The sequence below is a fragment of the Cydia amplana genome, chromosome Z, assembly GCF_948474715.1.
Source record: "Cydia amplana chromosome Z, ilCydAmpl1.1, whole genome shotgun sequence".
Lineage (NCBI taxonomy): Eukaryota > Metazoa > Arthropoda > Insecta > Lepidoptera > Tortricidae > Cydia > Cydia amplana.
The window spans coordinates 17,727,164-17,743,041 of NC_086096.1; the positions used below are offsets into that span (position 1 = coordinate 17,727,164).

Below are 15,878 nucleotides of genomic sequence, written 5' to 3' on the forward strand. Positions count from 1 at the left end.
GAGATTTTCGTCACTTTCGTTTGCAATTCAAATGAGAAGTCCCAGGCTCCGATTCCCCTCGAATTCGACGTCGTGTCGGACATAAGAGAAGTATAAAAACTGGTTTTTGTCCTTGAGAGACTTACTGGCTCCCCAATAACCTAGTGGTCAATAGGTAATTATTCAATTTTTTGTTGACTGCTGTTGTTCATAGAAGCAACTCCAAAATTTCGAACAGCGATTTCACAATTAATCAGAATAATATTTGTTTTTAACTATGCATAACTATTTCTCGATCGATTTATAGACGTGTTCTTATTGTTTGAAACCTATTTTATCGGAAGGGTAATTTAGTGATTTAGCTATTTTTATAGTAATTTGCGCTTTTGCTCTTCTTAACCAATATTTTGTGAAGTAGAAATGCTAATGAATGAAGGCCGTACAATAAGGTTATTTTCAAATGTTTTGGGAGATTGAGAAAGAGACAAAACCTATTTTAATTAACTGAAATATGTCACGGTTAGGACTACGAGTTAAGTGGGTTACTTTACAGGTAGCTATAGATAATTTGGTGGAGAGTAGATAGGTAGTAAAATTAAGTAAAATTACTTAAAGAATAAATAAATTATTTTCAGAAGATATATTATATTGAATATTGGCTGAGCGGAGGTAACGTTTAGAGAGTCGATGTATGTTCCTAAAAATAACAAGAAATATTTACTTACTCGTAGGTATATTGTATTGAAGGTACTATAATGTAAATAGGTAGGTTTTTCAATCAGGTTTTTGATCGAAATCTATATAAGTATATAACTTCTTTGCTGCTATACTTAAACTTGTACAGGTCTAGTGTGTCCTGTAATATGTTGATTAGATTTAATTTGCTTGTTACAGGTTCAAAGAAGAACCTCTTTCACCAGAGTCGGAAAATTTGACAGGTTAGTACATATTTAATGTAACTTAAAGTACCTATGCAAAATATTCAACGAAATAATGTTGCTTTATACGCTTAATTATTGTTCTCGACTAGGTATACTATACATTAGAGTGGTCTAACTTTGTATGAAAAAAAAGTAGGTACTTATAATTAAACTTTATCTTCACAAACCTTTATTCTATTATGAAATAGTAATAATGTATGTATGTGCCAAATTCGAACTCATTTGCGAATGATTTAGTGGTTACTATGATTTTGTGGGTTGCAATCATCTCATACCTACTTAAACAAAAAAATACAAAACGGACGCAAAAGTATACATTTCGACGGGTATATTTTTACATAGGTACTATTACGAGTATAACTAATAGATAAAACGGAGGTATAGGTAAAGAGCCATCAAAAACATCTCCAAAGCAGAATTATTGGTGGGTTAATTGCATACATTTCGGTACAGCAGAATTGTATCATTTATAGCGACCTCTAATAGTATTTTATACAATGGTGATATAATGGAGAGCTTTTCAGTCGAGTATTCGCTAAAGGTTCGTACACACTGTCCACCGACGTAATACCCAAAACCGTTTTCCAGCTAAGAGGCACTGACCAACCACAATCACGGTTAAACTTCGAATGACGACTAATTTGGATAGCCTCCCGTACTTTTCGCTGAATCACAAACTTACCCCCCAAGTGCAGTTTTGAAGACGAGTTACACACAATGTTTTTCATCACACTAGCGAAGAAAAAACTAAAGTTTAAGCGAAATCATTCTTATATACGGTGACAACAAACATTCGCCCGCCATATTGTAATTTTATGACTGGTTAGGCAATATCCATGGCACAGATCTATCCGGCATTCAGTCAGACACGATTGAAAACTGTGTAAAAATATTTTAAACGGCTATTAAATTAATCAAAAGGGTCGGTTGCACCAAACCGTCTGCCACCGTTTTAGCGTTCGCTAAATGTTATAGTAAGTACCTATGGAAAGTTTCATAGTTCTCTGCTGCTTGACGTTGATCGGTCTGTTAATTGTGGTTGGTGCAACTGGCCCTAAATGTTTTTAAACTTAAACAAAAATATTAAATTATAAACGTCAGTAGGTATTTAATAAGTAAAACTCATTTATACCTAAATATCTGGGTGACCGAGCTTCGCTCGGAAAACATATAAAAACTCGAAAATGTGCGTTTTCCCAGAGATAAGACCTAGCTAGATCGATTTTTCGCCCCCGAAAACCCCCGTATAGCAAATTTCATCGAAATCGTTAGAGCCGTTTCCGAGATCGCCGAAATATATATATATATATAAACAAGAATTGCTCGTTTAAAGGTATTAGATAGATAGATTAATACGAACCAAGTGGTTACTACTACTAATGAGTAGTTAGTGTTATAGCTTTTTTTCCACAATCCATAACCCCCGCCGCGGGAACAATATAGGCATTTGTTCTACCTATCCTATAGTACACCTGCATGAAATAAGATCTTTTTCGAGCAAGTGTGATGAAAAAACAAAGACCTTAATTAAAGGCCATATTTATTATTCCAAAAGGAAGAGCTTCCATCTAGTATTAAATTCTAACATAATCTCGGCTATCGGCATATCTTATGGGACGAGCTTACCAATCCACTAATGGTACGAGTACCTTTGCAAAACTTCCTTGTTCCCTGCAAAATAAATAGAGCTTTATTCGCTTTCCAACACGAATCGATTTGTAAAGTCCGCTTCTCAAAACACGTTTGATTAGATATTGCAAACCTGTTACCTAATTACGTTCCTTAGTGTACAGCTCTTAAGGTGTGTTTTAGCTTAGCGCCGAACATCTAACAGCTATATTCAGTTCAGTGACCTGCGTAAAGGTTTGCTTCCTGCGCTAATGCCTTCGCCATAGAAGCAGCACGGCTTTTTACGTGAGCGGTGACCGCGGGCCGCGCAGCGCGCAGCCAGCGTGAAGGTGCACTCACGCACGCGTGTGTGCGGCTGCATGTTGTGCTGACGGAAGGTTTGCCCATCGCGCGGGTTTAGCTTTTATAAATAAATAAATAAAATTTTCACCACACCAGCTCGGAAAGGCTTACTTTGCACTTCAAAAACTGATAGCAAAGTTGCATTTTATTCACATGTGAGGCAAAGTAATCAAATGCAAATTTTGAGTAGTTTTCTTATGTTTGCTGGTAGAATTGACTTTAAATGATGATTTTGGATGATAAATATTTAATAACATTCATTTGGATTTGATTTGGTTTGATTTTGTTTGATATTTTACATTTAATATTTGCTTCGGGTTGTTGTGGTGAAAAATTTTGTGTTTCACTCGGGGGCAAATTTTGTTTAACCCTCGTGCTTTGAAACCCTCGCAACGCTCAAGATTCCATTTTTGTAAATAAATAAATATTATAGGACATTTTAACACAATTTGACTAAGCCCACGGTAAGCTCAAGAAGCCTGTGGGTACTCAGACAACGATAGGTATATGTATTATAATATTTATAATATATACATACTTAAATACATAGAAAACAACCATGACTCAGGAACAAATATCTGTGTCATGACACAAATAAATTCCCTTACCGGGATTCGAACCCGGGACCATCGCCTTCATAGGCAGGATCACTACCGACTAGGCCAGACCGGTCGTCTAAATGTCTCTCGTGTATGCAGGGTAACTATATATATAGCGATATATGAAAATAAATGAAAGGTTTGACATGTTTTCGTGATATTTTTCCTTTGTTTTGTGTATTTTTCTATCGAGACACTTTTAACCTAGTAAGGGGTGCTGCGTGGAGTCTGCCAATATAATCTAAGGCTTATTATTAACCGGGCAACTAAAATATTAAACAGGAACTTTCATTGGGAATATAATAATATAATTTGGCTGTGCATTAATATTTTAGCGCCAAAAAAAATATTTTAGCCTCAAATATAAGCATCAAATTATTAAAAAAACTGGCAGCAAAATCAAGCCATCCAATAAAATTATAGGGAACTTAAAGTGATAGGTTGGCGTCTAAAATAATAAATTGGCAACTAATATTGTAAAGCGATCATAAAATTTAGTTGTCATCTAGTTGTTCACAGTTTCACACCTAAGTAATCAACTAATCATAACTGAGCATATCGTTTCAGCTAGGTAGTATATTAACACGAAAGCAGTTAAATTGAATGAATATTGGTCACTTTTTACACAAAACACCTCAAATTGATTTACCAATACGCAATGGTCAATATACTTATAGTCGAAATTTCTAATCATGAAACGCCTAATGGCCATTATACCATTAGATCTTTAAATTTTTAATTACTATTTTCAATAGTTACCACTATGTTCTGCTAGAGTCAACAGATAGGTGCAACGACGAGCGAAGCGAGGAGGAGCGTGTTAGGTTGACCGTATAATGACCAAACAAAATATTTTAAAAGAACTTCATTTTTTTAATTAATAGATAGCCGTTTTATTTTTAAAATGTGCTTCATACATGGTCTCCAACATATTAATTCAGTTGCCAAATAAATACTTAGTACCTGCCTAAAAATAATCAAAAGCTGTTACGGCATTAAAATACAACTCCTATTGATATATTTTAAGGCTCCGTTTTTGTTGCCAAACTATTAATTTTAGTAGCTATTTCGATTTTTTTAAACTACCCAAATTCGATTAATTAGTTGACCGATTAAATACGTGCCATAATCTAATATAGAATCTAGATTCTAGATCATGTACAAATGTATAGACAAAAGTAGAATTCATATTCCTCCAACTCTTTCCAATTAAGAGAAAGTCCCCTGAAAGGGTATAATAAGCGATAAATCTGGATTCAGCAAGTATTTTTCTCTAAGAACATGTAAGATACATTCCGCAAAGGTGTCGAAAATTTTATGTGTCGAATTTAATCGGCTTTAATAAAATAGTTAATATTATCTCAACCTCAAAAAAAGAAGAAGCGAATTTAGTTATTATTTTATTTGATTTTTACACTTTTAATTAAAACATATTTTTACAAGCAAACCTTTGAGAACTAGGATCGATAATTGAGTTTATCGATATATGAAATCCCTACCTGTCAAGAAAATTTGAAATTTTTTAATGTCTGCAGTTATATCAAATTAATATAAGAACATACATCATAATAATATAAGTAATGTAAGAATAAGAACCCTATTTTTGTGTTTCTTTAACTTATGTGCGTGCAGCTCGGAGGAATAATCCAATATGGAGTGGTGACACGCACTAATTTCTATGTGAAAAATTCTGCCGTTTTCGGCGCGGGGGGCGAGGAACGCACACAAATAATGTAAACACTAATGCATTTTTTGCATGCGTCGCTACACACGCACACGACAAAATTATCAAACACTAGCATAAACTATATTCACACAAATACAAGAACAAACACAGACAACCCTGTCCGTGAACGAGATGATGTCAGTTTTAAGTAAACGTAAAAGTGCGAGGGACTTGTAGATAATATTGTCGATATTTTATTGACTGAATTTTAACTGTCTGCTTTAGTCAATTATAACCATCAAAAACATTACATGTGAAAACCGGCCAAGTGCGAGTCGGACTCGCGCACGGAGGGTTCCGCACCATCAACAAAAAATAGAGCAAAACAAGCAAAAAAACGGTCACCCATCCAAGTACTGACCCCGCCCGACGTTGCTTAACTTCGGTCAAAAATCACGTTTGTTGTATGGGAACCCCACTTAAATCTTTATTTTATTCTGCTTTTAGTATTTGTTGTTATAGCGGCAACAGAAATACATCATCTGTGAAAATTTCAACTGTCTAGCTATCACGGTTCGTGAGATACAGCCTGGTGACAGACGGACGGACGGACGGACGGACAGCGGAGTCTTAGTAATAGGGTCCCGTTTTTACCCTTTTGGTACGGAACCCTAAAAAGGTGCAAGTCTCGCAACGCTTCTACTACAAAAAAGTTTTGAGATGTGAAACCAAGTCGGTTATCATCGTAGTGTACCTTTACTTTACCTACTATTTGTAGGAACTGCAACAGTAACTTTGTAATAGCATATATTTATATGGAATTACAAACTTACTTATGCAGTTCTTAGAACTTTAAAACGTGACTGATATTGCAATATTTTTAGGTTTTCGATGGCTTGGTAAGCTGAAAACTACTTATGTTTAAAATTTATTGCATCTTTTGGAAATCTAAAAAAATAAATCAAAATAACAATATATTTATAATGTTCATATAGATTTTATCGATATTGGTTTTTATGGTGTCCCATCGCTAACTATGGTAGAGTGATACCAGAGTAATAAATTAAAAGTGCCTATTTATGGAAAATGACGGCAGTAAATACCTTAAAATAAATAAAATACAATACAAATATTGGACATGTAAAATAAAAAATATACGTAGGAAACTAAGAGAAAAATGAATTTTCAAACAGTAGTAGGGTAGGTGCGTTAGTTTTCGTCCACTTGAAGAAATTGAATATAAATCTACATTGCTGCAAAAATTTGGACTTAAAGCAATCCTTAATGTCGAGACAATATACGAGTATCTATCTACATAAAAAATGTATTTGGCAAGTAGCAAATTAAATATCAAATATGTTATTTGCTGATTAGCAAATAACATATTTGATATTTAATTTGCTATTTTTTATTTATTTTGTCATGTGGACGAAAACTAGAGACTAGAGCATGGACGGAAACTAGCACAATGACCAGATCGGTAATATCACGTTACTTATGATTTATACTATTTATTTCTTTGAATGGATTATGTTGATATAAAAATAAGGTGTTATAGAAAAATAATGTGTTATATAAATTATATAATAATAAGCAACGCAAATTAGAAGTTAGGTATACCTAATGAATATTTAGAAAGTCTTCTTTAAATATTACCCTAAATTAGATCTAGTACCATGAAGTGGTATCACTTTCAGACTGACAATGTTTTTTAGTTTTTTGCTAAATTAGTGCACTATTTGATAATATTTACATGTAATAGTACTTACATATGAAAAGAAACGTGTTCTTTAAGTACGCTAGATGTGTCCGATCGGTTTTTACAGGAGAAAACGCTACAATTCGGCATTTTCTGCTCCTAACATTCCGCTTAGACTGACGTTTGCTGAATGGCGTATGACGTATGGCAACTAGTTTTATATAACCTCCTTGACCGGCGGCCGCCGACTTTTGGCAGAGGGGAACGCCTGTTAATGGCGGTTCCTGTTGGTTTATTATTTCGAGGCGTGCAGCCATAATTGTACCGCTACGCTGTTGTTCGTATTCGTAGCAATATATAACAGCAGCAGTTCTCTGGAAGAGATAGCTTTTTAGCGATATGACCTCTGACTTCTGTATATGTATATATATATGTATTGTTTTCTGTAATGAGGTGTGCAATAAAGAGTATTGTATTGTATACATTCCATCTTAAAGGCTGGTAATGCACCCCTGTTATAACATCGCAGTTTTTGAGTTTAGCGCGAACATACATTACACACAAACAGACAGACGCAGCGGGGGACTTTGTTTTATAAGTGTTAGTGATGCTGAAAGGTAACAATACATATATAAAAAAAAAATTGAAGTCATCATACAGGGTGCTTCCTGTAACAGGAGCAATAAATTAAACTAAAGGCTATACTCCTCAAACTGACCAACAATTGTTCAGCAACTTTTAAAAATGATGAATCCTTTAGTCTTCCTCTTTTTCATACAAAATAAATATTGCCTTCAATGTACGCTGTATGTTTGACATTGCTTGTCACGCTTTAAACATAACAAAATTTGCAATACATTGCGTCTTAGAATAAACTTTAAACTGCAATAAAAATCAAAACATGAGTTATTTTTAAAAGTTGCTGAACAAATGTTGGTCAGCTGTTGCAGGAAGCAGCCTGTATATTAATACCAAAAAAATTGTATTATATTTTTGTCCTGTTTCCCTGGAAACAACATCGAAACTCTGTTGTTCTTGACCGATTTCGTGCACAGTGTCAAATCGGTCAACATTATATAATCATTTGAAATTCAATGGCTTCCGTTTTTTCGATACCTAGTTTTTTGTGCTGTTCGGTTTCCGTCTGTTAGATACATAAATTACATATATCGGAGAACAATACCTATCGAGGTTTTGTCCTTTATGATGTTAGTAGGTAAGTACTTCAATACAGTTGTGAATGTGAAATAAACGTTGTTGTGTAGGCGGTTGGCGTTCATAAAATAATCGGTTTAAGAATTGGAAACATACGTAGAATCAGCGACGTTGAATCGAGAATAATCGAGGCTCGTTTAAATAAAGAAATTTAACATAAGGAGTGTTAACATAATAATTATGCGAGTTGGTGTTTTGACGCCGAGCGCGGGTCGCCAACGTCATGCCCACATATAAGAATTACAAATCGGCTACAGCTTAAAATTCAGATCATATTTTCAATGTTCACCCGATGTAATTTTAATACGGTTAAATAGCGATTAAACTCAAAGAATTTATTATTGTATGATATATCCGTTACTTATTTGCAACGAATTTCATATTATTACTACTAGGTAGTTCGCCCCGGACTGAGAACTCGCGATTCGCCAAATAAGTGCAATTGACAGCCTTTTGACCACAGAATTATATATTACATCTAAAACATCTATTTAAATTCGACGCGATTGAATAAAAAAATTAGATATTCAAGTTGACGGCCAGTTTGTACAATGTTGACTACGGATGTAGTACCTACTGGGTCTTTCGGACATTCAGATATCAATTTTCAAACGTAACAAATATAAGAGCCTCGGTAGAGAGTACCATTTTGTACCATTTGGAGTTGAAACTCTAGGTCCATGGGGGGTCCCAGCGCGCATAAGTTGTTCGCAGAAATCGCGAAGCGTCTGGTTGACGTAACTGGTGACCGAAGAGCTGGCGGCTACCTCGCACAACGTATCAGCATTGCGATACAGCGAGGAAATGTCGCCAGCATCCTTGGTACAATGCCTCAAGGGCCTATTTTAGATTTAAGCTAGTTTTTAATTTCTTTTAGTAATATCACTGTATACAGGGTGTCCCAAGAAGTAGTGATATACTGAAGCTGGGAGGTAGAGGACCTAGAGGGCTATCTGAATCACCCCCATGTATGTTCCGCGATTTTTCGTATTTTCGGAGTTATGATTTTTTTTAATTTTTCACCTACGGCTACGTCATGTATTTTTTTTTTAATTTGGAGTACGAATTCATATGCCGTGTTCCAAGTTGATGAAATCGATTTGAAGTTGACGAAATGAGTTCGATGAATTACTCAGTAGGTATCCCTTTAGTATTTGATAACACTTGCTCCTTGTTCATATATTTAATGGGGGGATCACATAGGGTCATAGCATAGGCGGGGCAGAATTACCTGATTTTACTCCCTAGGGAGTAAAGGACTCTTTTTAGGGTTCCGTACCCAAAGGGTAAAAACGGGACCCTATTACTAAGACTCCGCTGTCCGTCCGTCCGTCAGTCCGTCAGTCCGTCTGTCGGTCTGTCCGTCCGTCCGTCCGTCCGTCCGTCTGTCACCAGGCTGTATCTCACGAACCGTGATAGCTAGACAGTTGAAATTTTCACAGCTATATCTACAACAACAAATACTAAAAACAGAATAAAATAAAGATTTAAGTGGGGCTCCCATACAACAAACGTGATTTTTGACCGAAGTTAAGCAACGTCGGGCGGGGTCAGTACTTGGATGGGTGACCGTTTTTTTGCTTGTTTTGCTCTATTTTTTGTTGATGGGGCGGAACCCTCCGTGCGCGAGTCCGACTCGCACTTGGCCGGTTTTTAAATATATCATTAGGTAATAAAAACGTATGAACTAACGGAACTACGGAATTTTTAAGTTGTATGTTATGTACCAAATCAAGATATATGTATACTTAGGTATACTTGGTAAATTAATTGTTACTTCAAAAGTACTAAATAGGTAATATTTTCTTAATGCATTTGTGCACAGAAATAAAAATTTAATTAAAGTACATAATTTAATGGTTGTTCGAAATTTGCTTTATTTTTGTCTGTTTGACAAATGGGTATATTTTATCATTTATGATTCGCGTCAACCACACTCGCTCGGAGAGGGTCTCTTCATTTTATTTTATCCTCTAAAGTGCAAAGTACAGTGGAACCTCGATAGCACGAATCTGAAGGAAAGCCGAATTTAAAGTTAAAAAATGTAACATATAGCTGGTCAACCAAATCTTGTCAGTAAAAAAGGCGCGAAATTCAAATTTTCTATGGGACCGATATCCCTTCGCGCCTACGTTTTTCAAATTTGCCGCCTTTTTAACCGACTTCCAAATCTAAAAGGAGGAGGTTATCAATTCGGTTGTGTTTTTTTTTTTTTTTTTTTTTATGTTTGTTACTCCATATCTCCGTCATTACTGGACCGATTTTGAAAATTATTTTTTTGATTGTATGTATATGCATACAGATTGGTCCCGTTTTTGTCAAAACCCAGTTCTGATGATGGGATCCATGAGGAATCGAGGGAACTCCTCAAATCTTAAAGGCACACATATAGTGATTTTTGTATTTTTATCAACAAATCAAGCATATACATTCAAAAAAGTGACATTTGATGAAGTGGAACTGCTGATGATGATCAGAACGGAACTCTTCAACGATGCATAGCACACGTCTGACGATTTGTCCTCTTCGTTATGTTTGTTAAGCAAGTTAAGTTTTTAAGCCACAATTTTGTCAAGCTCGAGTTCTGATGATGGGATCCACGAGGAATCGAGGGAACTCCTCCAATCTTAAAGGCATGCGTATAGAGATTTTTGCATTTTCATCAGAAAATCAAGCATTTTCATTAAAAACTGTCGCATTTGATGAAGTGGAACTGCTGATGATGATCAGAACAGAACTCTTCAACGACGCATAGTTCACGTTTGGCGATTTGTCCTCTTCGTTATGTTTGTTAAGCAAGTTAAGTTTTTAAGCCACAATTTTGTCAAGCTCGAGTTCTGATGATGGGATCCACGAGGAATCGAGGGAACTCCTCCAATCTTAAAGGCATGCGTATAGAGATTTTTGTATTTTCATCAGAAAATCGAGCATTTTCATTAAAAACTGTCGCATTTGATGAAGTGGAACTGCTGATGATGATCATAACGGAACTCTTCAACGACGCATAGCTCGCATTTGGCGATTTGTCCTTTTTGTTATGTTTGTTAAGCAAGTTAGGTTTTTAGGCACATTTATGTCAATCTCAAGTCCTGAACATGGTATCCATGAGGAATCGAGAGAACTTCTCAAATCTTAAAGGCATCCGTATAGAATTTTATATATTTTCATCAGAAAATCAAGCATTTACATTAAAAACTGTGGCATTTGATGAAGTGGAACTGCTGATGATGATCAGAACAGAACTCCTCAACGACGCATAGTACACGTTTTGTGATTTTCAATTTCGATTTTGACTTGGATTGGGCCCCGGACTCCGGACTCGGACCCATACTCGGACTCGGACCCAGACCCGGACCTTGACCCGGAAAACCACTATGATACCTAAACTAAATCAACCACTATGGTTACCATAAAATGTATACATATTACCAAATAAAGTATAAGCACCGTTAAGTGGGTTAGGCTAGTAGTTAGAGAAGTCGGTTTTTTTCTATTAAAGATTATTCTAGTGTCAAGATCTGGTTGACTAAGTATACAAGTACATAATTTCTTAATAAAAACTGGCCTATAAATTTTTATACTAAATTTACTTTTCAACTTTAAGAGGCCGGTATCGATTTTAGTCGTAAAAATGTAAAATTGATAGATTTAGTCGATGAAATTGTACACCTTTTGTTACGTAATTGAAATAAAAAGTACTAGTCTAGTCTATTAGCACGTCTTCTTATCTTGCCCTTTTACAGATAATTTTTTTGAAAACAGACTCACTAAATTAGTAATGATTTTTTTTCTGATGGACGTTTAGATAAACGCGCGTAAAGCACTGATTTTGTCGATCTTATTTGTAAATTTCGTAAAGTTTGGACAGCTAAAAATGTTACTTTTGTATTACTCATATACTTACGTACTCCACCTTTAATAGACTACATTTTTGTTATATGATATTGAACAAGAGTAAATGAAAGTTAGACGAAATCAATTTTCACCAGAAATTACTTCAAAAAAATTTAGCATTTTTCGTGAAGACTACTTAATTTCAACGTAATTTTGATACTTAAACAATCTAGAACATTTCCTGAAACTGTTCTTATACATCATTTTATATAATTTACCACTATAATTTTTTGATGATTTTTTAAAAACTGCCCCTATCGTCATATATTGCCGGTGACGCACGCTCGGGACCTCATCATTAAAAGGCAAGATGAGAAGACGTGCTAATAGAAACCAATACTTGTTATTTAGATATTAATATTACCTAACAAAAGGTGTACAATTTCAACGACTAAATCTATCAATTTTACATTTCGGCTCTAAAATCGTTAACGGGCTATTAATCGAATAATCATTTTTAAAAAAATGTGGCTGCCCTGGGTGGAGGCTTAAAATTGTTTTGAGGAGAGTGCGCTACGGGCCCCTGGTTGTAGATAATTCGCTTGAGCGGTTTGGTTTGGCGCGGTGGTGGCGAGTTGGCGAGCTTGAGGAAAGCTCAGTGCGCGGGTAGTGACTCGGGCCGGCGCACGGCGCTCGCGCAGCTCACGCCGACACACCGTGACATGTGCCGACTATGGACTTGTGGAGCGGCCGCCCGCCCGCTTGCGCCGCATCCCCGCCCTTGACGATCGAGGGCGAAGGGTTCGCACTCACTTTCTTTGATAAGGACGGCGCCACCCCCCCTCCGCCACCAAAACAAGGTGTGTTGTGTTTGTAATTGTTTCTTCGGTTTCTGGTTAGTCAATATAATGTTATACCTATCCGTTTATTTGGTGTAGTAATTTAAAGTTAAGAAGGAAAACCTATAAATTACGGATGAATAACACATTCATTCAATTTCACGTCATGCACTTTGTTTTTAGTTATTATTAAGAGGAATAAAACACTGCCCTTAAAGTTAACCCTTAACCATTGATCCAATTTTTGTGACGATATTTAGTCTAGTCTTTAAATCTTTAATTATCTAATTTGCAACTTGCAATCGCACCACATCTAAAATATTTTTGGCTTCAGCGAATTGACCACACTACTTTTAATATATACCTACCTATTATGTAAATTGAACAATTTGTTTCGTTTTTGCTTGTTTTCGTTTTTCATGTGCTATATTATTGTTATTTCGTTATCTTTGCTTAGTTCCTGTAACACGTACTACTTACCCCATACGTTTAGGGTCTGTTTACAGTTCGGGGTGCGTTTGTGACTTGCGTTTAGTAGCAAATGTATGAATGAACTCGCACTATAAACACTGATAATATAAAAACAATTAAGCCTTCGCATATTAAACAACATTAAGTAGATAAAATAAAATGATCGCAAAAAGTACTCTATAGGTATGTGTAAATAGAATAGATAGGGCACAGCGAACTATCATCTCGCTCGAATCTGGAGTATTAGGTAGCTCAACTCGGGAAGTAGGTTAGTATCTAGTAGTATCTAGGAGAAGACCGAAGGTCCGAAGTCATAATAATACTCACTCTGTACGTAACGCTAAATGTTCCTAAAGGATAGTCCGCGGTATTCGGAAAACAAGATCCGTTCTAGAGAAGAGAACGATACGATATGTACTTAAGATACCTGGTAGTTTAGATTTCAACTAGATATCTTTTGCAGCTCAATTCGGGCAACCAATGTCACTTTTACGTTAAATTATCGTATTAAGATCGTTTCAAAATCGTTTTGAGATCTAAAAATACATAACGAGACGTTTTAGACATTGGGGAAATCGTTCAAGGGTATCTCCAGAATCGCGGTAATGTCAAATTTGACAGGCTAGATCCTAAAATATCGGTATCGTATCATGGTGATGTCTAATAGATATCTAATAGATGTCTAGTTCAAAATCCGAATCGGGCCCAGTAACTAAATATGTAGAGTCTGTGCGGAAGAGGAAGTGCGGAGTCGTAAAATGTATGGGCCCCATACATTCCACAACTCTTTTCTTTCCGCACAGGCTTTAGTAAGGATATCAGAGATCCCTAAGATGCACTGTTTGTTAGTGGTTCAAGAGTTGGAAGCTGGATACGTGCATATTAACACAATGAATTTTCGTATAATAGGTACAGTCGCCATCAGATACATCAGAGCGGCCGAGGTGCACAAAAATATCTGAACATGCACTCTAACGCCTTGACAATACAGGCGCGTTCAGATATGTGTGAACACCTTGGCAGCTCCGATATATCTGTCTGTAATAAGTCGTCACTGCGCTTGTGCTCTGACACTTTTGGAGTTGCAAGACGGTGTCCTCTTATCATGAAGCGGCTCGTACGGTTATTTGCCGCGGTCTAAATCACCCTCATTAAAAGACGCATACTGTAGTACGCCCCTGTTTAAAAATGTATGTGTATATATATTCACATATTAGAAGATCACATTTTAAAAGACCTATCCAACGACATCCAACACCATATGGTTGAAGCTACAAAAAAATCACACACACACATACACATTTTCTTTCTTTCAAAGCGTTTTTTTCCGAATATGTTCACTTTATTCAAAAACCTTTTTTGAAAACCCCTATTCATTTTAAAAGACCTATGTGACGACACCCTATACCATAGGGTTGAAACGAAAAAAAAAATCCTCTCATACATTTTGTTTCTTTCGAAGCGATTATTTTCGAAAATATTCACTTTATCAACAATTGATTTTTGAAAACCCCTATTCATTATAATTATCTAATACCTTTAAACGAGCAATTCTTGTTTATTTATTTATTTATATGTATATATATTTTGAGGATCTCGGAAACGGCTCTAACGATTTCGATGAAACTTAGTATTATGGGGGTTATCGGGGACGAAAAATCGATCTAGCTAGGTCTTATCTCTGGGAAAACGCGCATTTTTGAGTTTTGAGCAAAGCTCGGTCTCCCAGATATTTCATTTTAAAAGACATATCCAACAATATCCAGCACTATAGGTTTGAAAAGAAAAAAAATGCTCACATACCTATTCCGTGCTCTTTTTAAATGTATTACATTGTAGCATGTAAAAAAAGTAAAAAAGACACATTTCCAATTTTCCACGCTTCAAAATTAATAGTAGGTACGAAAAACATCTACTTTGTTTTGTTAATTATCATCTAGCCCAATACCTAAGATCCTGACCTAGGTTGGTTTCCAACAAGCTTTTGATCTTGAATAGCCTGATATCAAAACGATATATTACTTGCCCTAGTTGCTAAGAGCAGGAACAAATATAGTATAGATTGGACCATGGGATCCGTCCCTTTTCCGCCGGCAGGCAATAATCGCTTATGTTATGTGCGTTATGGCTTGGACCGCAGACCGCAGGCCGCCCGAATCGCCCGATAGGACCAGAGACTGCAGGCGGCCTGGTACCTAATTTACATTAAGGCCATCAGTTAAAAGGTAGGTCTGTCAAATAAACTGCCAATATGTGATCTTAGAAATATATCACTATAGAGCATACGTTAGTGGTCGCTTGCTTTAATGTAATAGGACTAATAGGTATCGATCAAACATTAAGCTAAGAAATGCAATTGATATGACACTAAGGTAATTGCAACCCCGGAGAGCAGCATTAAAACTTGAGCTTGATTAACGTATAATAAGATACCTAAAAAACCTAGTAGGTATAGTTAGAAATATATATTTCTAACTATACCTACTAGGTTTTTTTTCTCTTACCTTTTTGGCTAATACGTGTAACTTTACGTTCGTAGGTATGCACTTAATTATTGTTTATGTATGTAAATGTTTTACGTCATTTATTCGTTTTAAGTTCTTTTTGGTTTAACTTTCTGAATATTTTTATCTTATTATACATTAATCAAGCTCGGAGTCTTCA

General features: G+C 35.8%; 1 protein-coding gene across 2 annotated transcripts in view; it reads left to right on the top strand.

Annotated features, from left to right (window-relative positions):
• LOC134660823 (ecdysone-induced protein 78C-like) overlaps positions 1–15,878 on the top strand; it is a 34,162-nt gene that overhangs the window by 2,753 nt on the left and 15,531 nt on the right. The window contains exon 2 of one of the 2 annotated variants that reach the window (XM_063516649.1): positions 874–917. In XM_063516649.1, the coding sequence (XP_063372719.1) occupies positions 874–917 (44 nt within the window). Of the gene's footprint in view, positions 1–873; positions 918–12,465; positions 12,765–15,878 lie in introns of those variants that run through there. The other variant, XM_063516648.1, reaches the window with a different exon arrangement.